The 20,871-nt window shown below is 48.1% G+C and overlaps 1 protein-coding gene across 1 annotated transcript; it reads right to left on the minus strand.

The window, feature by feature from the left end:
* Nucleotides 1-1,344: 1,344 nt before the first annotated feature.
* LOC142917088 (uncharacterized) lies at nucleotides 1,345-18,966 on the minus strand. Its single transcript, XM_076061784.1, has 4 exons — nucleotides 18,953-18,966; nucleotides 9,793-10,401; nucleotides 3,820-4,630; nucleotides 1,345-1,377 (listed from the first exon to the last, which is right to left on the minus strand). The coding sequence occupies exons 1-4, from the start codon at nucleotides 18,964-18,966 to the stop codon at nucleotides 1,345-1,347; spliced, it is 1,467 nt and encodes a 488-aa protein (XP_075917899.1).
* Nucleotides 18,967-20,871: the final 1,905 nt, after the last annotated feature.

Consider the following 20,871-nt stretch of genomic DNA (forward strand, 5'->3'; position numbering starts at 1 on the left):
CTGACATAGCAAAGGGTGTTGAAAACAATACTATTTGTGTTATGCAGAAATTAATGTTCAATCGCAACTTAGAGGTGTGAATCCAGGCTCAGATGTCCTTGAATGCTGGGATGAACAGATCCGACATCAGCTGAATGTGTGTGCTGTGTTCGCCTCCTGTTTCCATTCTTATAAAGAGTTTCAGAGGAAAACAAAAAAAAACTATTGTTTTGATATAACCTCCGTGTTCAATAGAGTTAATAGATTTTACTGCAAACACAAACTTGACACTGTCACACACTGCCATGAGTAAACAGGTGGTGGTGTGACCAGCACCATGCCTGGCCACCTTCATCTGCTCAGCATTAATTCTTCCTCACTCCACCAAGTAATGAATCGAGGATCAATCAACATAGCCGAGGCTATCCGTGTCTCTGTCTCTCTCTCCCCGTGGTGAAGGTGTTCCCCTCCACACATTCAGAGTCAACAGCGGCACGCGCTTAGCGTCTTTGACCGATAGATACATTGACGCACGTATTGTTGGTTCTTTCAGTAAAGTCACGTAGATAGAAAATAAAAATAACAGATTAAATTCAATAAGATAAAGACCACTTGTGTTGCGATCGAAACGTCGTGGGTTTTTTGCTTTATTTTCAATTTTTTATTTTTCATTTAATTTATAATCTGTTATTTTTATTTTATTTTCTATCTATGTGACTTCACCGAAAGAACCAAGAATATTAATTCCTGCAGTCACCAAAGTTTTAAGTCAAAACATTCACACACGTTGACAAAGCCTCACCTTGTGTTGTTGTGGGCAGGTCGCTTCTGATAACAAGAGCGGTATAGCAGCTCAAGCGGGCTTGGCCTGCTAACAAAAGAAAATAAAAACTGCGTGAATATTGACAATAAAACAAAGTTACAAAGTGGCGAGCCGGGTGAAGACAAATTAAACTTAAGCGAGATAATTAAAGTGAACGCAATCAGGCGAGGGCAGGAGGCAAGGCCCCGCGTGGCTAGGCCCCGCGTTGTAAAGTTCCAACCTGGACATCGATTCCCATGCTCGCTGCTACTCAACTGACATCCCTACGAGAGAGAGCGAGGCTCTACCTTGGTAAACAACAACAACAACCACAATCGCAATGAGAATTTTTCACCTCAGATTTCAGTGCCTGTTACCTCGTGACGTCACGCAGCAGCAGGTGACGTGACGTCACTTCCGGGATACGAGGCACGCTCCTCCCACAATGAGCGGCTCCGTAAATAAATAAATTAGAGAATGAATAAATTATGTTAATGTTGCGCCCAAATGTCGTGAGTGCTGAACCCGTCGCAATAAACTCGCGACGGCTTTAACGATACACATTATGTTAATGAGCCGCTAGTCACTGGTCGTAGCTTTGCCCAAATAAGGATTGGCACTGGAACGATATCGGCAGTGACCCAAGCGGAGGTGACATCATGTGCAAGAGCGCGGTGGACGGGGGAGCGGTGAATACGTTGGTGACATGATGTCACTAGCGAGGTACACCTCCCCCTGGCGTTTCACGCCGATGAGGTAATGCAGAGTGGTGACGTCACAGAGTTGGAGTTTAAGTTAATTTAGATTCATTTTCCATTGCTCCCTCCCTTTGGTGTGTGAGCTCAGCTACAACAACGTGGACATTATTGTGTATACACTGTGTGTACACTGTGTGTGTGCACTGTGTGTGTACACTGTATGTACACTGTGTGTATACACTGTGTGTCACTGTGTGTCGCTGTGTCACTGTATCACTGTGTGTGAGTACACTGTGTGTATATATATACAGTGTGTGTACCCTGTTTGTGTACACTGTGTATATACTGTATGTACACTGTGTGTGTACACTGTGTGTGTGTACACTGTGTGTGTGTACACTGTGTGTGTGTACACAATGTGTGTATGTACACTGTGTGTACACTGTGTGTGTGTACACAATGTGTGTATGTACACTGTGTGTGTGTGTACACAATGTGTGTGTACACTGTGTGTGTACACTCTGTGTGTACACTGTTTGTGTCCGCATTGAACCGAACCCCCGGCAAGGCCATCTACTTAATGAGAGAAAATTCACACGAAATGTCCTTCTCAACGAAGCCTTCCGGATGTAATATGAAATAATCTTTTATTGAGGAAATAAAATCATCGAAGTCAAAACACAACACAATTCAAAGATGTTTCATTTTAAAACTTCAAAATGGAGCATGGGGTGCTTGCGTGAATGCGTCCATCGTGTGCAAATGTTGTGACTTTCCTGGCCTGAAGGCCGTCAATGTGTTGGACCATTATTGGTGCACAGCGTCTCAACAACAGCAGTGGGGTTTGCTTCAACCGATGGTTACGAACATCCAGACGTGAATCAGCAAGGAGCATTTCTAGTCCCAGTTAGACAAAATCTACGTCAACACGTAAGACAAAACTACAATTCGTGTTGTAGAGAATGTACCTCCTCCTATACGTGTAACTTTTAAGTGGTATGCCTTGTAACTGATGAATGATCCAAGCGTGCTCCCTATTTCAAAGATAATGAGTTGCTCCAGAGGCAGATGCTTCGTGAAACACAAAAGTACCCTTTGACCTGTATCACAAGAACAACGGGTCTCACCCGAGTTCTCTTTACAGGTTACTTCCAAACACACACACACATTTTGTCCTACCATCACTTATTCAATGTTTGTTCCTCATACAAAATGTTACATGCACGCGCACAATCAGACAAGTATTCATTCTAAATCATTGACGGGAATATTAACATTTAATTACTGCAGCGAAATTGACTGCATCACATTACATCGTATTAACAAGAAGTTATTTTACAAACACGTACCGTCTGCTTAACAGTGTATGTACACCGTACTATTGTTGTGTCATTCAAAACGAGTAGGTCGTTGCATGCTGGCGCCTGGGTCAAAATGTAACAAATTCTAAACATTGCCTACAAATAATAGATCGCGGCGTTTCGATGACAACACAAGCAATCGTCATCAGGTGGGACAAGCACAGCAGCAAGAAGAAGAAACTGTTGGAGTAGGCGCCTACTACTTCAGCAGTTTCTCTTGCTGTGGTTGTCCCACCTGATGACGATTGTTCGTGTTGCAATCTAAACGCCGTGATCTGTTATGTGTGGATTCCTGCAGTCACGAAAGCTTCGAATCAAGATTGCCTACAAACTACACAACTGAAATGACACATCAATCATCGTCCCCTACTGACAGGCTCTTGTCCACATGCAGACCAGTGCAGGGCCACCACCTTGTGCCACACAGGGGCAGCTGCTACTTGGGGATGCTCTTTGAGTGTTTCAGACGAGGTACGACACAAAACTCCGAGTTGCCGAGGCGATTAAGCGGGCAAAGCGTAAAAGCAATTATCATGAGAACATCGTGAATGCTTGGGAGCTTATTGGCTCTCGCTCCTGGTGAGAGATTGACCCAACCCACAGGTCCACAAAGACTGGCCACTCATACTCTGAAGGTTGAACCTAGGAAATGAGTGTTCAACTTCACATTCTTGTCATTAAAGGCCTGTGACAAAGGTGCATCTATTGTAGCGACATCGTCTCTGGCTTACACATCTACCGGGTCTCCACTTGACTTTGTATTGTCTCGGAGGAAGTCCACCCACACCTCCACTTCCACAAACTGCTGGGCGTTGCCTCGCTCTGCCTCACAGTCAGAATTCTCCTCCTGCTTCACGTTGCCTCCATCAATGTGAAGGTCCCATTTTGGAGTTGAATCTTCATCTTCACATTTCACCATCACTTCTTCCCTCTTCACCATCACTTCTTCCCTCTTCACCATCACCTCTTCATATTTCACCTCGATAACTTTAAAAGTGTCCAAGCTGGGATTTTCTTCCGGTTCGTGTTTCATGAGGGATGGGCTCATGGTGGCACTTTGACTTTCACAAGCCGATTTCAGACTCCACTCCTTGTGGATCTTCTGATGCTGCTGTGTTCTCTGGTGTACTTGAAGATGTGGTTGCTGTGCAAACGTTATCCCGCACGGAGTGCACCTGAAGGGTTTCTCTCCCGTGTGTGTTCTCTGGTGTACTTGAAGATTTGATGAATCTGCAAATGCCTTCCCACACACACTGCACTTGAAGGGTTTCTCTCCTGTGTGAGTTCTCTGGTGTTTTACAAGAAGAGATGAACGTGCAAACGCCTTCACGCACACACTGCACTTGAAGGGTTTCTCTCCCGCGTGTGTTCTCTGGTGTATTATAAGTGCAGATGAATATGCAAACACCTTTCCACACACACTGCACTTGAAGGGTTTCTCTCCCGTGTGTGTTCTCTGGTGTTCTACAAGATTAGATGACTGTGCAAACGCCTTCCCACACACAGTGCACTTGAAGGGTTTGTCTCCCGTGTGTGTTCTCTGGTGTATTACAAGAGCAGATGAATGTGCAAACGCCTTCCCACACACACTGCACTTGAAGGGTTTCTCTCCCGTGTGTGTTCTCTGGTGTATTACAAGAGCAGATGAATGTGCAAACGTCTTCCCACACACACTGCACTTGAAGGGTTTATCTCCCGTGTGTGTTCTCTGGTGTATTACAAGAGTAGATGAATGTGCAAACGCCTTCCCACACACACTGCACTTGAAGGGTTTCTCTCCTGTGTGAGTTCTCTCGTGCTGTGTGAAATCTCCAGTCCGATCCGTGCTGTATGCACACCGGTCGCATTGGAGCCTTGTCCTACCGAGCTGCGCCGAGCGCATTTGCTCCATCAGACCAATTCTGCAGAGGAAGCGTCAGAGGAAGCTTCAGCTGCAGACAGAAAAAAATAATATCCACACCATCTACACGTCAGTATCGATGCACAGAGGAAAGCATATATACACAGTAACACGTGACTTACACGTCTATACTTATTCACATATTCATGATATAGTGCAAAAGTGTCCCAAATTCATCACACGGGCTGTTATTGCACACAATGAGAGGGCAAATGGTCATAAACATGCCTGGAAGCCCTCGTATCTTCAAAATGAATGTTCACCAAAAACTCCGAGCACACAATTTCAGCTGTCTGGCTTCAAAAGGAATATTTATGAAAGCTAAATTCAGCTGACGTAGCAAAGGGTGTTTAAAATAATACTATTTGTGTTACGCAGAAATGCATGAATTAATGTTCAATCGCAACTTAGAGGTGTGAAGCCAGGCACAGATGTCCTTGAATGCTGGGATGAACAGATCCGACTTAAGCTGCACGTGTGTGCTGTGTTAACTTCCTGACTCCATTCTTATAAAGAGTTGCAGAGGAAAACAAACCTAAACTACTGTTTTGATATAACCTCCGTGCTCAATAGAGTTAATAGACTTTACTGCAAACACAAACTTGACACTGTCACACACTCAGAGGCGGAGCCAGGATTTTCAGGTAGGGGGGGCAACCCCTCCAGCAATGAAAAATGATAGGAGTTGTTAGTAAGTATGGAGTTGTTAGTAAGTAAGGAGTTGTTTGTAAGTAGTTGTTAGTAAGTAGTTGTTAGTAAGTAATGAGTTGTTAGTAAGGAGTTGTTAGTAAGGAGTTGTTAGTAAGGAGTTGTTAGTAAGTAAGGAGTTGTTAGTAAGGAGTTGTTAGTACGTAATGACTTGTCCCTTGCTTTTTATTCGACGCGTGTGATCGGCATTGTGCTCGCTGAAGGTGTTTGCCTTCAGGGAAGTCGTGTACTCTGTATACTCAACTGTGCAAAATTCTGTGAGTCGCTTGTAACTGCTTTGCCGTTACTTATTGCCAATTATGGACTCGGACTGTTGTCCTCTCATAGAGTCCCTGGCACGTAATAATCAGCCACACGGTGGCAGTGGGGGTCGCAAAATGCTGATTTATCTATAAATATGAAAGGGAAATGTGTGGATACGTGTCTGTTCGAAATGTTTAGCATACTTCCCAACGTGCCACACACTTGAAATTTGGCATGTGGGTATGTTCCATACTGTACACAATGTAAAAAATATAAAGTCTTTTAATCAAACAAACTGAGTAAATTTTTGAAATATAATGCAATGCAACACAGAGAGTCGGTCAACACACAATAAACGCATAGCCTGGTAGATTACTTTCTTACAAAGATTGCTCAACTAAGCGAGATAATTGAAGCAAACGCAATCAGGCGAGGGCAGGAGGCAAGGCCCCGCGTGGCTAGGCCCCGCGTTGTAAAGTTCCAACCTGGACATCGATTCCCATTCTCGCTGCTACTCAACTGACATCCCTACGAGAGAGAGGCTCTACCTCTGTAAACAACAATAACCACAACCACCACCACAACCACCACAACGATGAGAATTTCTCACCTCGGATTTCACTTCACGCCAGGAGCGGCAGATTTGTTACCTCGTGACGTCACGCGGCAGCAGGAGATGACGTCACTTGCGTGGTACAAGACACTCCCCTCCCGCAACGAGCGGGTCCTAATTTAAATAAATTATGTTAATGAGCCCGGCCCATACGTGGAGGGATGGGGCGTGGGTGCTGAACTCGTCGCAATAAACTCGCGACGGCCTTCACGAACACATTATGTTAATGAACCGCCAGTCACCGGGCGTAGCTTTGCCCAAATAAGGATTGTACTTGAACAGATAACGGAAGTTGACCCAGGCAGAGGTGACGTCACGCTCTGTGTGTACACGTACACACTGTGTGTGTACACGTACACACTGTGTGTGTACACGTACACACAGTGTGTGTACACTGCGTGTGTGTGCACTGTGTGAACACACTGTGTGTGTGTACACTGTGTGTGTACACGTACACTGTGTGTGTGTACACTGTGTGCGTGTACACGTACACAGTGTGTGTACGTGTACACACTGTGTGTGTGTGCACTGTGTGTGTGTACACTGTGTGTGTGTACAGTGTGTGTACACTGTGTGTGTACACGTACACACTATGTGTGTGTACACTGTGTGCACTGTGTGCACTGTGTGTGTGTGTACACTGCGTATGTACATTGTGTGTGTGTACACTGTGTGTGTACACTGTGTGTGTGTGTGCACTGTGTGTGTACACTGTGTGTGTACACTGTGTGTACACTGTGTGTGTGCACTGTGCGTGTACACTGTGTGTGTGTACACTGTGTACACGCACAGTGCACACACACCTCTGCCTGGGTCAGTGTGTGTGTGTACACTGTGCGTGTGCACTGTGTGTATGTACACTGTGTGTATACACTGTGTGTGTGTACATTGTGTGTGGCACAGTCATCTCAGTCGCCCAATGGGCATCTTTTCATCAATTTATTTTCCAATTTTCTTGTTTTTGTTATTTTCTATCTACGTGACTTTACCGAAAGAAGCAAGACTATAAATGTTAACGAGCTGCACCACGCTGTGTGGGAGCTGCCTGGCCTGTCGCTCCGCACGAAGCTGCGTGGAGCCTCTGTGTGGAAGTTCTGCGCCGGTGAGAAACTCTCTCAGGCTGACCCCCACCCCCACGCCTCCACGCAGATTGAGGCGAGCCGAGTGGTGGCGCATTCTATTTTGACTCAAAACGTTCGCGACCGCAGGAATTAACGTTCTTGGTTCTTTCTGTCAAGTCACGTAAATTAAAAAAAATGTTACATTGAAGAAAAAAATAAAATGACGATTTAAATAATAAACTAATTTTTTTCTTTATTTTTGTTTTCTATTTACGTGACTTTACCGAAAGAACCAATAATGTGGTAGCACATTATTTATTGCAGAGGTTCAAGGTTAAAATCCGACAGGCACACCTGGCTACCCCAGCAACATTCACCACAATATGCACAGTCTGCTAAACGGCAGATGTAAAACATAACGTTGTGTCATTCACAACGCACAGGTCATTGCATGTTGGTCTCACGGTCAAAATTGGGGTAATTCCAAACATTATCGAGAAACTCCACAATGGAGAAATGCACCCCCTGTACCAACGACGGAGGCGCAGGGACAGACGCTCGATTACGTTGGAATCGATCTGCAGACGGCCAGCAGCTCCGTGTCACCTTATCTCGATCCCGCAATCCCAAACAGGTGAAAGTCCGCATCGAACCGAACCCCCGGCAAGGCCGCCTACTTAACGACGAGAGAAAATTCACGCGAAATATCCTTCTCAACGAAGCCTTCTGGATGTAATATGAAATAAGCTTTTAATGAAGAAATAACAATCATCTAATTCAAAACACAACACGATTCAAAGACGTTTCATTTTAAAACTTCAAAACGGAGCACGGGGCGCTGGCGTGAATGCGTCCTTCGTGTGCCGTAAATGTTGTGACTTTCCTGGCCGAAGGCCCTAAAATGCTTGGACCCTCATTGGTGCACAGCGTCTCAACAACAGAAGTGGGGCTTGCTTCAACCAATAGATACGAACATCCAGACGCGAATCAGCAAGGTGCATTTCTAGTCCCAGTTAGACAAAATCTACGTCAACACGTAACACAAAACTATAATTCGTGTTGTAGAGAATGTACCTCCTCCTATACGTGTAACTTTTAAGTGGTATGCCTTGTAACTGATGAATGATCCGAGGGTGCTCCCTATTTCAAAGACGATGAGTTGCTCCAGACGCTTCGTGAAACACAAAAGTACCCTTTGACCTGTATCACATGGAACGTGTCTCACCCGAGATATCTATACAGGTTACTTCCAAACACACACACACACACTTTGTCCTAACATCACTTAATCAATCTCGATTTGAACACTTAATCAATGTTTGACCCTCATAGACAAAATGTTACATGTACACGCACAATCAGACAAGTATTCATTCTTAATTATTGACAGGCATATTAACAAAATTGATTTACTGCAGTGAAATATCCTGCATCAGGTTACATCGTATTAACAAGAAGCTATTTTAAAAATACGCATGGTCTGCTTAAAAGTGGATGTAAAAAATACTATTGTGTCATTCAAAACTTGTAGGCCATTGCATGCTGGCGAATTCTAAACATTAGCGACAAATTACAAAACTGAGATGAAACATCAATCATCGCCCCCTACTGACAGCCTCTTGTTCACATACTCTTTGGTTCTTTTAGTAAAGTCACGTAGGTAGACAAAATAATAATAGATCACGACGTTTCGATCGTAACACAAGCGGTCGTCGTCAGGCGGAAAAAATAATAAATGCAGGCCGGTGCAGGGCCACCACCCTGTGCCACACAGGGGCCGCTGCTACTTGGGGATGCTCTTCGAGTGTTTCAGACGAGATACGAAACTCCGAGTTGCTGAGGCGATTAAGTGAGCACCGTGTAAAAGCAATTATTGTAACATAGTGAATGCTTGGGGGCTTCTTGGCTCTCGCTCCTGGTCAGAGATCTCCCCAATCCACAGGTCCACAAAGACTGGCCGCTCGCTCTTACTCTGCAGGTTGAACCTAGGAGCTGAGTGTTCAACTTCACATTCTTGTCATTAAAGGCCTGTGACAAAGGTGCATCTATTGTAGCGACATCGTCTCTGGCTTACACATCTACCGGGTCTCCACTTGACTTTGTATTGTCTAGGAGCACGTCCACCCACACCTCCACTTCCACAAACTGCTGGGAGTTGCCTCACTCTGATTCACAGTCAGAATTCTCCTCCTGCTTTACGATGTGAAGGTCCCATTTTGGAGTTGAATCGTCATCTTCACATTTTACCTTCACTTCTTCGCTCATCACTTCTTCATATTTCACCTTCACCTCTTCATATTTCACCTTTATACCTTTAAAAGTATCCAAGCTGGGATTTTCGTCCGGTTCTTGTTTCATGATGGGCTCATTGCGGCACTTTGACTTTCACAAGCTGATTTCAGACGCCGACTCCGCTCCTTGTGATGCTTTTGTGTTCTCTGGTGTCTTCGAAGATTTGATGAATCTGCAAACGGCTTCCTGCACAGAGCACACTTGAAGGGTTTCTCTCCTGTGTGTGTTCTCTGGTGTTTTACAAGATCAGATGACTGTGCAAATGCCTTCACGCACACACTGCACTTGAAAGGTTTCTCTCCCGTGTGTGTTCTCTGGTGTTTTTTAAGAGCAAATGACTGTGAAAATGTCTTCCGACACACACTGCACCTGAAGGGTTTCTCTCCTGTGTGTGTTCTCTGGTGTCTTTTAAGAGTAGATGAATCTGAAAATGTCTTCCCACACACACTGCACTTGAAGGGTTTCTCTCCTGTGTGTGTTCTCTGGTGTGTTTTAAGAGCGGATGACCATGAAAATGTCTTCCCACACACACTGCACCTGAAGGGTTTCTCTCCCGTGTGTGTTCTCTGGTGTGTTCTAAGAGTAGATGAATCTGAAAATGTCTTCCCACACACACTGCACCTGAAGGGTTTCTCTCCGGTGTGTGTTCTCTGGTGTGTTTTAAGAGCAAATGAACCTGAAAATTTCTTCCCACACACAGTGCACTTGAAGGGTTTCTCTCCCGTGTGTGTTCTCTGGTGTGTTCTAAGAGTAGATGAATCTGAAAATGTCTTCCCACACACACTGCACCTGAAGGGTTTCTCTCCCGTGTGTTCTCTGGTGTGTTTTAAGAGCAAATGAACCTGAAAATTTCTTCCCACACACAGTGCACTTGAAGGGTTTCTCTCCCGTGTGTGTTCTCTGGTGTGTTTTAAGAGTAGATGAATCTGAAAATGTCTTCCCACACACACTGCACCTGAAGGGTTTCTCTCCCGTGTGTTCTCTGGTGTGTTTTAAGAGCAAATGAACCTGAAAATTTCTTCCCACACACAGTGCACTTGAAGGGTTTCTCTCCCGTGTGTGTTCTCTGGTGTGTTTTAAGAGTAGATGAATCTGAAAATGTCTTCCCACACACACTGCACTTGAAGGGTTTCTCTCCTGTGTGACTTCTCTGGTGCTGTGTCAAATTTCCAGTCCGATCCGTGCTGTATGCACGCTGGTCACATTGTTGACTTGTCGTACCGAGATGCTGTGCTGAGGGCCTTTGCTCCATCAGACCAGCGTCAGCTGCACACAGAAAATAAGAATATCCACACCATCTACACGTCAGTATCGAGCCATGGAGGAATGAATATATACAGTCACATGTGACTTACACGTCTATATTCATTCATGTATTCATCACTAGCTGTACTACCCGGCTTCGCCCGGGACTTGGATCTACCACGTCCGGCCGCCTATATCTCCCCAGTGGCGATGTTCACACCACAACAGTTACTCGTTTGAGGCTGAGTCGACCTAGGGGAGGCCCAGAAGCGGTTCAAATAATCATCACCGGTGGTGGCCGTGAGCGGGAATCGAACTCGGGTCACCGGGTTCGTTGCGCAGCGTAGCGCTAACCGCTACACTACAATGCGTTACGCTTACACACACACACACACACACAGACACACACAGACACACACACAGACACAACAACAACAACCGCCATTCGCCACTAAGTGGCGGTGACGTCACCACGACGCTTGTGCCAGGCTATGTGCACCCTGAGGCCACGTGAAGTGTCGAACGCCCGCTGGCAGGAGGTCACGGGGCAGACCCAGGTGCCACGGGTCGACTGACTGAGATGACTGGCTGATGCACCACCTGTGCCCCCGACTGTGCCAACCTGCTGTGCTTTAGCCACCCGGCGCTCCGCTCGCTGTTGTGAGTGTCGCTCCTCCGCCCTCCGTTGTGGTTGGAGGGCGACTGCCTCCAACTGCCCAGTAGCATCCTTCACGAGCCTCCTCCACAGAGGCCGATCTTGACACCGCTGGTACCAGTCATCGGCAAGTCCACTCAGCTCCACGTCCTCCTGTACCACATCACTCCATCTCTTCTCTAGCCCGTGCCGCGCCCGCTTAGCCCCCTCAATCCGGCCAAACAAAAGCTGTTTCGGCATGCGGTGGCTGGGCATGCGGGCTACATGACCCAGCCATCGCAGCCTTGCCTGCCGGAGGAGCTCACCGATGGGATCCTGCCCAGATCTTTCAAGGATTTGTGAGCTCCTCACACAATCCAGTCTGGTTAAACCCAGGATGGATCGTAGGCAGGCCAGCCTAAATGTTTCTAACCGGCGAAGATGTTCCATTAGGGGGGTCCACGTTTCGCAAGCGTAGAGAAGGGAGGGAATGACCGTGGCCGAGAAGACCTGAAGCTTAGTGCGGAGCGACAGACCAGGTAGCTTCCACACAGCGTTACGCAACCGATGAAAAGATATTGCCGCTCGACTGATTCGGAGTGAGACCTCTGCTGTTAAACTGGAGCCAGTCATAAGCACACTGCCCAGGTATGGGAAACTCTCCACTCTCTCCACAACTGCCCCATCACCGATTCGGAGTTGTGGGGGTGGAGTGTCCGATGGTACAAAATACCCAGGCAGGTGCTTAGTTTTGGTGGGGCTGATGGTAAGGCCCCACCTCTTAGTGGCACGCTCCAGTCTCAGCAGCAGCGTCTCCAACTCCTCCTCTGACTGAGCAGCTATTACCAAGTCATCAGCATACATAACGTGGTTGAGCAATAGGGAGCCATCCCTTGACCGCACCCGGGCATCGATTAGCCTCCCATTATATCTGTACCATATGGAGATTCCCCCGGTACAGCTATTGAAGGCTTCACGAACTACGTGGTCAAAATAGATGTTAAATAATGTGGGAGCCAGAGGACATCCCTGTCGCACCCCAAGGTGTACAGGGAATGGCTCTGACTCCCGGCCACGTAGTTTTACCCGGGCCCGCTCACCATCATGAAGGTCCTTAATGATCGTGAGCAGAGGGTCAGGTACTCCAAAAGCACGAAGAACGACCCAGAGCCCAGGCCTACTGATGGTATCATAGGTCTTGACCAGGTCAATAAAGCAGAGATGTAGGTCTTGTTGGAATTCCCTACACCTCTGCTGTAGCAGACGGACAGAAAATATGGCATCTGTGCAGGACCGCCCTTTCCTGAAACCGCATTGGGGCTCCGCAAGCCTCTCCTCAGCGTGCCTGGCAAGGCGATGCTGAATAATCCTTGCCAGGACCTTTCCCGGCACACTGAGGAGTGAGATGCCCCTGTAGTTGTTACAGTCTGTGCGGTCCCCCTTCTTAAAAAGGGGGACCACCAGGGCATCCTTCCAATCCTGCGGAACCCGTCCAGTGGTCCAGACTGTTGTTATGATGTCATATAGGGCAGTCTGTGCACAAACGCCACCCTCCCTCAGCATTTCGCTTGGGAGATCATCTCTGCCCGCTGCCTTTCCTGGTCTCAGACTCCGGATCGCCTTCAATACTTCCTCAGCAGATGGCGCCTCAGCCAGCCACTCACAGGGGGTGACTTCATCCAATATTTGAGGCACCGCAGCCTCAGCAGGGTCATCCTCACTTTGTGCCACGATGTTTTCCTGGCTGAGGGATTTTCCCTCCCCCAGGACCTCACAGAAATGCTCAGCAAATCTGCGAACCTGTTCCTGGGGGTCGGAAATTGGATCACCGTTTTTTCCCCTAATGATGGTAATAGGTGTGGCGCTGCAGGTTACTTTTTTGATGGAGTTAAATAGAGATTTGTGATCACGGGCCACTGAGGCAGACTCCATCTCCTCAGCAACCCGCGACCACCACCCATCCTTGCAGCGCCTCACGGCTCTCCGAACCTCCGAGCGAAGGCTGCGGTAAGCCTCCTCATTCTCTGACGTGGGATTCTGTAGCCGATGACAGTGGGCCTGTCGCTTTTTCTCAACCATCGTGAACAACTCCTCTGTCATCCAGGGTGTCTGGGGAGGTCTGGACCGCGTACCCAAAGCAGCCATTGCAGCTGCATGAGTCACAGTCCTAAACCTCGCCCATTTACCCTCGACATCAGGAGGAGTCGGGGACGATGCCAATCCCAGCCGCAAGCGATGATGAAATTCTCGCTTGCAACTTTCATCAGATAACTGAGACCAGGCCACTTTAGGTTGGAATGGGGTCCTGGGTGTACACCCACCACCGGAGTGGAAGAATGGCAGGCGCATCTTACAGATGACTAGTCGATGGTCAGAGGGCAGATCAGCTCCACGGTAGGTCCTGGTGTCAAGGACATGGGCTCGCATTCGCTGGTCCGTCACTATGTAGTCCAGCAGATGTTCTTGCTTGGACCCGGCATGCATCCATGATGTTGTGTGGATGCGCCGATGCCGGAACAGCGTGTTGGTAATTACAAGCCCATGGGCTGCACAAAAATCTAGCAGCCTCCTACCGTTGTTATTGAGCTGATCTGGCCCATGCCCTCCAATCACTCCAGACCAGGTGCCAGTATCATGACCAACTCGGGCATTGAAGTCACCCAACATGACTCTATCCCGAGGGGCCACTTTAGCCAGCACCTGTGACAGGAGGTCATAGAAGGCATCTGACTCATCGGCTTTGCCTGCATCCCTCCACGGATGTTCATCTTCGGTGGGGGCATAAGTAACCACGACCACCATTCCTCGCCTCCGGTTGATGGGAAGGCGAGCCCAAAGTAGCCTGGGGCTTACAGCTTCCCACACCTCACCGCCACGCTTCCACGCCCCCTTCATTCTTTTGTTCAAAAGAAGACCCACACCCTGTTGTTTGGCAGTCTGCTGCCCCGAGTAGAGGACTGTCCACCCCTCATGGTGGCAGGAGCCAGAGCCGGTCCACCGGACCTCCTGAATGCCGCATAGATCCAGGCGGTACCGGTCCAGCTCCCGACAGAGGAGTGGCAGCCTCTCCTCTGCAGTGAGCGTTCGAACATTCCACGTGGCCAACCGTAGTGGCTTTTCGTTGTTTCTGGAGTAGCCCCGAGGGTAGTTATTCAATCTCCTGGCTCCGCCAATTGGGGTTTGGCCAGGAGACGTCATAGACGCCTGGCCCCCCGGGGCCTCCGGCACAAGCTTAGTTGTTACATATTTCAGTTTAATTCGTAGTTTCGTGGTAATTAATTGAAGGTGGAGGGGTTACCAGCCCCTCGCACCCGTCCAGAGCCCCCATTTAGCCCCTGTGGTGGACGCATATGCCATGAGGGGAGGAGCCAATCAAAATTGGATCTCCCCCCACAGCGCTGTCCACGACAGAGTTGCCCGTCCGACACCGCGAGGAGGTAGGGGGTTGTTTTGCCGGACACACAGACACACACACACAGACACACACACAGACACACACACACACACAGACACACATACACACACGCAAACACACAGACAACGCTAACCGCTACACAACAATGCGTAACTCTTCCACATGCGAGGGTCACGTGACAGATTTGACGTCACAGCTCACTTGCCGTCCAAAAAATCTATACATTATTGAGCTCCCTTCCCCCCATGAAAACACAAAAGTGTATTTGTATAATGTTTGCACGGTGTACAGTCTGGAAAGTACCCACATGGCAAATTTCCAGTTTGTTGCATGTCGGGAAGTACGCTAAACATTTTGAACAGACAACACACACAATCACAACTTTGCCTTTTATATATATTTGGAGATGCAGTGAAAAACTTTCCCAAAATTCATCACGCGGTTTCAGTTTTTTGATTTTCAGTTTGATTTATTTTGGTTATAGTCCCGTGAGCCATTCGGCTCTTGAATCGGGTGCAACCACAACAAGCAACAAAACAAAAACACGACCAAGAAAATCATCTTACAGTGACTATGTGTGACTGTGCAAACAGCACTGTCATGGCACGCAATGAGAGGGCAAATGTCATAAATATTCCTGTAAGCCCTCGCATCTTCAACATTAATGTTGCCATAGAAACGTTGTGGGGTTTTTTGCTTCATTTAAAAAAATTAGTATCTGTTATTTTCATTTTATTTTCTATCTACGTGACTTTACGGAAAGAACCAAGAATATTAATTCCTGCAGTCACCAAAGTTTTAAGTCAAAACATTCACACACGTTGACAAAGCCTCACCTTGTGTTGTTGTGGGCAGGTCGCTTCTGATAACAAGAGCGGTATAGCAGCTCAAGCGGGCTTGGCCTGCTAACAAAAGAAAATAAAAACTGCGTGAATATTTACAATAAAACAAAGTTACAAAGTGGCGAGCCGGGTGAAGACAAATTAAACTTAAGCGAGATAAAGTGAATGCAATCAGGCGAGGGCAGGAGGCAAGGCCCCGCGTGGCTAGGCCCCGCGTTGTAAAGTTCCAACCTGGACATCGATTCCCATGCTCGCTGCTACTCAACTGACATCCCTGAGAGAGAGAGAGGCTCTACCTTGGTAAACAACAACAACCACCACCACAACAACCACCACAACGACCACCACTACCACCATGAGAATTTCTCACCTCGGATTTCAGTGCAAGCGTGGATCGGCAGCCTCCTGTTACCTCGCGACGTCACGCGGGTAAGCAGGTAACGTGACGTCACTTCCGGGGCAAGAGACACGCCCCTCCCATAATGAGCGGCTCTGTAACGAGTGTGAATACCTTGGTGACATGACATCACTAGCGAGGTACACCTCCCGCTGGCACTTCATGCCGATGAGGTCATGCTGAGTGGTGACGGCACAGAACGGGGATGGATTTTAAGTTGATTTAGATTCATTTTCCATTGCCCCCTCCCTTGGGTGCGTGAACTCAGCAACAACAACGTGAACATTATTGTGTGTACAGTGTGTGTGTACACCGCCTTTGCTCCCCACACACAGTGTGTATGTACACACTGTATGTACACACTGTGTGTGTACGTACACACTGTGTGTGTGTACACTGTGTGTACGTACACACTGTGTGTGCGTGTAGTGGGGAGCAAAGGCGGTGTATTGGCCAGTCATCTCAGTCAGTCGACCCATGGCATCTTCTCATCAATTTATTTTTTAAAATGTATTTTTATTTGTTATTTGCATTACATTTTTTATTTTTTTAATATTTTATTTTGTTTATGTTTTTGTTTTCTATCTACGTGACTTTACCGAAAGAACCAGGAATATGGTAGCGCATTCTCTATTTGTTGCAGAGGTTCAAAGTTCAAATCCGACAGGCACACCTGGCTACCCCAGTAACATTCACCACAATATGCGCTGTTCTGCTTCACGGCGGATGTCAAACAGAGTATTGTGTCACTCACAACGCACAGGTCATTGCATGTTGGTGTCACGGTCAAAATTGTGGTTAATTCCAAAACATTCGGAAACTCTACAACGGAAATGACGCGTCAATGATCGCCCCCTACAGACAGAATTATGCCACGTGCAGGCCGGTGGAGGGCCACCTTGTGCTACACAGGGGCAGCTGCCACTTAGGGGCACCCTTCGATTGTTTGAAATTCAATACGAAACACCGAGTTGCTGAGGCAATTAGGCAAGCGACTTATGAGTGCAAATGTTGTTTATAACGTAGTGAATGCTTGGGAGCTTAATTGTACCTCGCTCCTCCTCACAGATTTACCCAGCCCACAGATCTTACATATGAAAAGCTAATGGTCAGTGAGGTCAGCAGCACTGTAGGTTCTGGTGTCAAGGACATGGGCCTGCATTAGCTGGTCCACTGCTATATAGTCCAGCGGATGTTCTTGCTTGGACCCGGCGTGAATCCACGATGTTGTCTGGATGCACAGATGCCAGAACAGCCTGTTGGAAATGAGAAGCCCAAAGGCTGCACAGAAGTCTAACAACCTCCTACCATTGTTATTGAGTTGATCTGGCCCATGCCTTCCAATGGCTCCAGACCAGGTGCCAGCATCATCACCAACTCGGGCATTGAAGTCACCCAACAGGATGACTCTATCAGGAGGGGCCACTTTTAGCTAACACCTGTGACAGGAGGTCATAGAAGGAATCTGAATCCACGGGCTTGCATGCATCCCTCCACTGATGTTCATCTTCGGTGGGGGCGTAAGAAACCACCACCACCACCACCATTCTCTGCCTCCTGTTGATGGGGAGGCGAGCCCAAAGTAGCCTGGGGCTTACAGCTTCCCACACCTCGCCGCCACCTTCCCACGCCGCCTTCATTCTTTTTTTCAGAATAAGAGCCACTCCTTGTTGTTTGGCATTCTCCTGCCCTGAGTGGAGGACTCTGCACCCCTCATGATGATTGGAGTCAGAGCCAGTCCACTGGATCTCCCGAATGCCACAGAGATCCAGGCGGTACCGGTCCAGCTCTGTACAGAGTAGCAGCCTCTCCTCCACGTGGCCACTCTCAGTGGCTTTTTGCCATTTCTAGAGGAACCCCAAGGGTAAGGATTCAGGCATTGCTCATTCTGTGTAACTTCCTGGATAATTAAATTATCATCATTTACACTCCGCACCCAGTTGTTATTTTTGCTGTCATCTGATGTACCGATTTGGGGAGGCATCACGCGCGTGCAGGGGCAGAGCCACAGGGGGGGGGGGGGCTGGGGGGGGGCTTAGCCCCCCCTGAAATTTTGGGAAAGTCGGTAATCGGGATAACCCGATATCTGGCTGCTGCAAAATGCTGCAGGCTGCCACCTTGTGCTGCCATCTTGTGCTGCCCTGCAGGCTGCCACCTAGTGCTGCCCTGCAGGCTACCACCTCGTGCTGCCCTGCAGGCTGCCACCTTGTGCTGCCACCCTGTGTGCTGCCCTGCAGGCTGCTTGAGCGGCAGCCTTTCGAACTTATCGGCCACGTCAGCGGCTCCGACCTAATAATAAACTCCGCGTTCAAATCCAATAAAATGTGTTTCATACATTTGTGGCGCCCATTGGAAAACATAAACTGGATATCGCAGAATGTTGAAGTCAGCAACCCCCCAAAGTCAAAATCATGGCTCCGCCCCTGCGCGTGTGGACAGATGGAGGGGAAACTCGTGAATGTTGCGCGATTCTAGTTTATCGATAATGAAACTGTTCCAGTGGGATAAGGCGTTGCTGGAGAGCGTTACGGTATCCATCATGACGCCCACTCTCCCCCCCCCCCCCCCCTTGGTTATCATTTGCAATCAATGCAGAACTAGTGCACCACTATACGCCATCATGAACACTACAGCCGACTTAATCGAGATCCAAAACGCACAGAAATTACAGTGATACTCTGATTTAACGTCGCTTCGCAAATTACGTGGTCACTTTATTAACCTCGCCACCCGATTTGCGTCGCCTCAACCCCCACACTCACGTCGCTGACGCCATCATGAACACTACAGCCGACTTAATCGAGATCCAAAACGCACAGAAATTACAGTGATACTCTGATTTAACGTCGCTTCGCAAATTACGTGGTCACTTTATTAACCTCGCCACCCGATTTGCGTCGCCTCAACCCCCACACTCACGTCGCTGACAGCATCACCGTTCGTCCTCTCTCGTTATCCATCGCCTCTCAGCCCCTTCGCCTCCACCACCACCACCTACTACCACCATCACCACTTACTACTACCACCACTACCACCACCACCTACTACTACCACTACCACCACCACCATCACACTATCAATCGCTTCGGTATAACGCCGTTTCGATACTCAGGAACGCATCCCCGACGTCCACACACACAGATAGACACACAGAAAATTACTTTTATAGGCAAGGTTGTCTACAAGTGTAGCGTGAAGTGTATACAGTGCAACGCGGCTCAGTGAAGGGTATGACGGATGCTGCAGGGGCGGCTCCCTAAACAACTTTGTAGGGGTCACCGAACCGCACTGTGAACCCTCAGTGTGCCGAGTGAATGTTTCTAACATTTGGCAAAACGCGGCGTTAACAAGAACGGAGTTAAAAGGAACAACAAGGCCACTTAGTCACTAACCGCATTCAAGTGGTGACGGTCAAAAACAACGGTGCTTCTGCATTGTGGAAATTCACCATGTGCGGATGTTGACAAGTGTATAGTAGGGTAGTGAAGTGTAGCGTATCAACGTGTAGCGTTTGTAGTAGTGTAATGTATAGTGTGACGCGGCTCGTAGCGATGGGCATGCTGGATGCCGTGGTGCCCCAAACAAACTTCGTGGGGGTCACCAAACACCCGCAGGACCTGGGGCTGAAACCAGATGGAGTCCGATTTCAGCCGAGGCCACCCCTAGGCTGCGGCTTGAGGCTACTTGCACAAGAATTGATCGGTCCATGGGCACAGCTCGCAATCGACGTTCCAGTGGAGTTGTTCCTTGCATCTGCATTGCTTCTCCACCGTAACTGGGGGGGGGGGGGGGAACAGCACGGGGCGAGAGTGCGAAACGAACGCGAGAAGCGTCGTCGTTTTGACCGCGAGATATTTTTTTTTGACCACGAGATTTTTTTCATCGCAATCTTGCGATCGCCGTTGACGCCGCCGTCTCCGTGCCGGCGTTGCTTGGGTGGCTGTCCTAGCCCAAGTTTTTGTTTCTATCCTAGCCCAAGTATTTGTTTCTATCCTAGCCCAAGCGCTGTATATGCTGGTCATAGCGAAGTACCGTAGGATATGAAAGTATGTTATCTGCACGATGCGCCCTAATAAAAAAAAGAACAAAGGCAAGTTTTCCGAGGGACATTACAGTAGTGTAGAATAGTGTAGATTGGTGTATAGTTGTATAGTGTAGCATGCAGCGTAGTGTATAGTGCAGTGGTTCTTAACCTGGGTTCGATCGAACCCCAGGGGTTCGGTGAGTCGATCTCAGGGGTTCGGCAGAGCCCCCGCCACGGAGGTCCGGACACACTTGAATTATTGTGTAAATTTGTGATGACACACACGGCCCGCTTGGCCATCACTGGCTGCAGATGATCATGCAACACTGCTTGGCCAATCAGCGCTGCGGGGAATTTAGTGCGTACTCAGTAGTCAACATGTGACTGTTGTTGTCGTACGTCGTGTGATTTCTTTAATATTTTATCCATACTAACTATGTCGGGCAAAAGAAGAAAGTGGTCGGACGAATATGTACAACATGGATTCTCATGTATCACGGAACGTGATGGGAGTGAGCGTCCTATCTGCATGATTTGCAACGCCAAGTTGAGCAACTCTAGTCTTGCACCGGCAAAACTAAAGGAACACTTCTTGAAGCTGCATGGAGACGGGGAATACAAGAACACAACACTTGCTGAATTCAGGGTGAAGAGAGC

The sequence above is a fragment of the Petromyzon marinus genome, unplaced genomic scaffold (assembly GCF_048934315.1).
Source record: "Petromyzon marinus isolate PM22_M1 ecotype Great Lakes invasive population unplaced genomic scaffold, UKy_Petmar_22M1.pri1.0 PM_G_Scaffold_41, whole genome shotgun sequence".
NCBI lineage: Eukaryota > Metazoa > Chordata > Hyperoartia > Petromyzontiformes > Petromyzontidae > Petromyzon > Petromyzon marinus.

Excerpts from the sequence above, each read along its gene's own strand:
- LOC142917088 (XM_076061784.1), bottom strand. Across the intron at positions 4,631-9,792 it reads AGACACCAGAGAACACAAAA|AACTCACACAGGAGAGAAAC; the intron begins GCATCACAAGGA and ends ACAGCACGAGAG. Across the intron at positions 1,378-3,819 it reads ACACTTTTAAAGTTATCGAG|CTACGACCAGTGACTAGCGG; the intron begins GTGAAATATGAA and ends ATTTGGGCAAAG.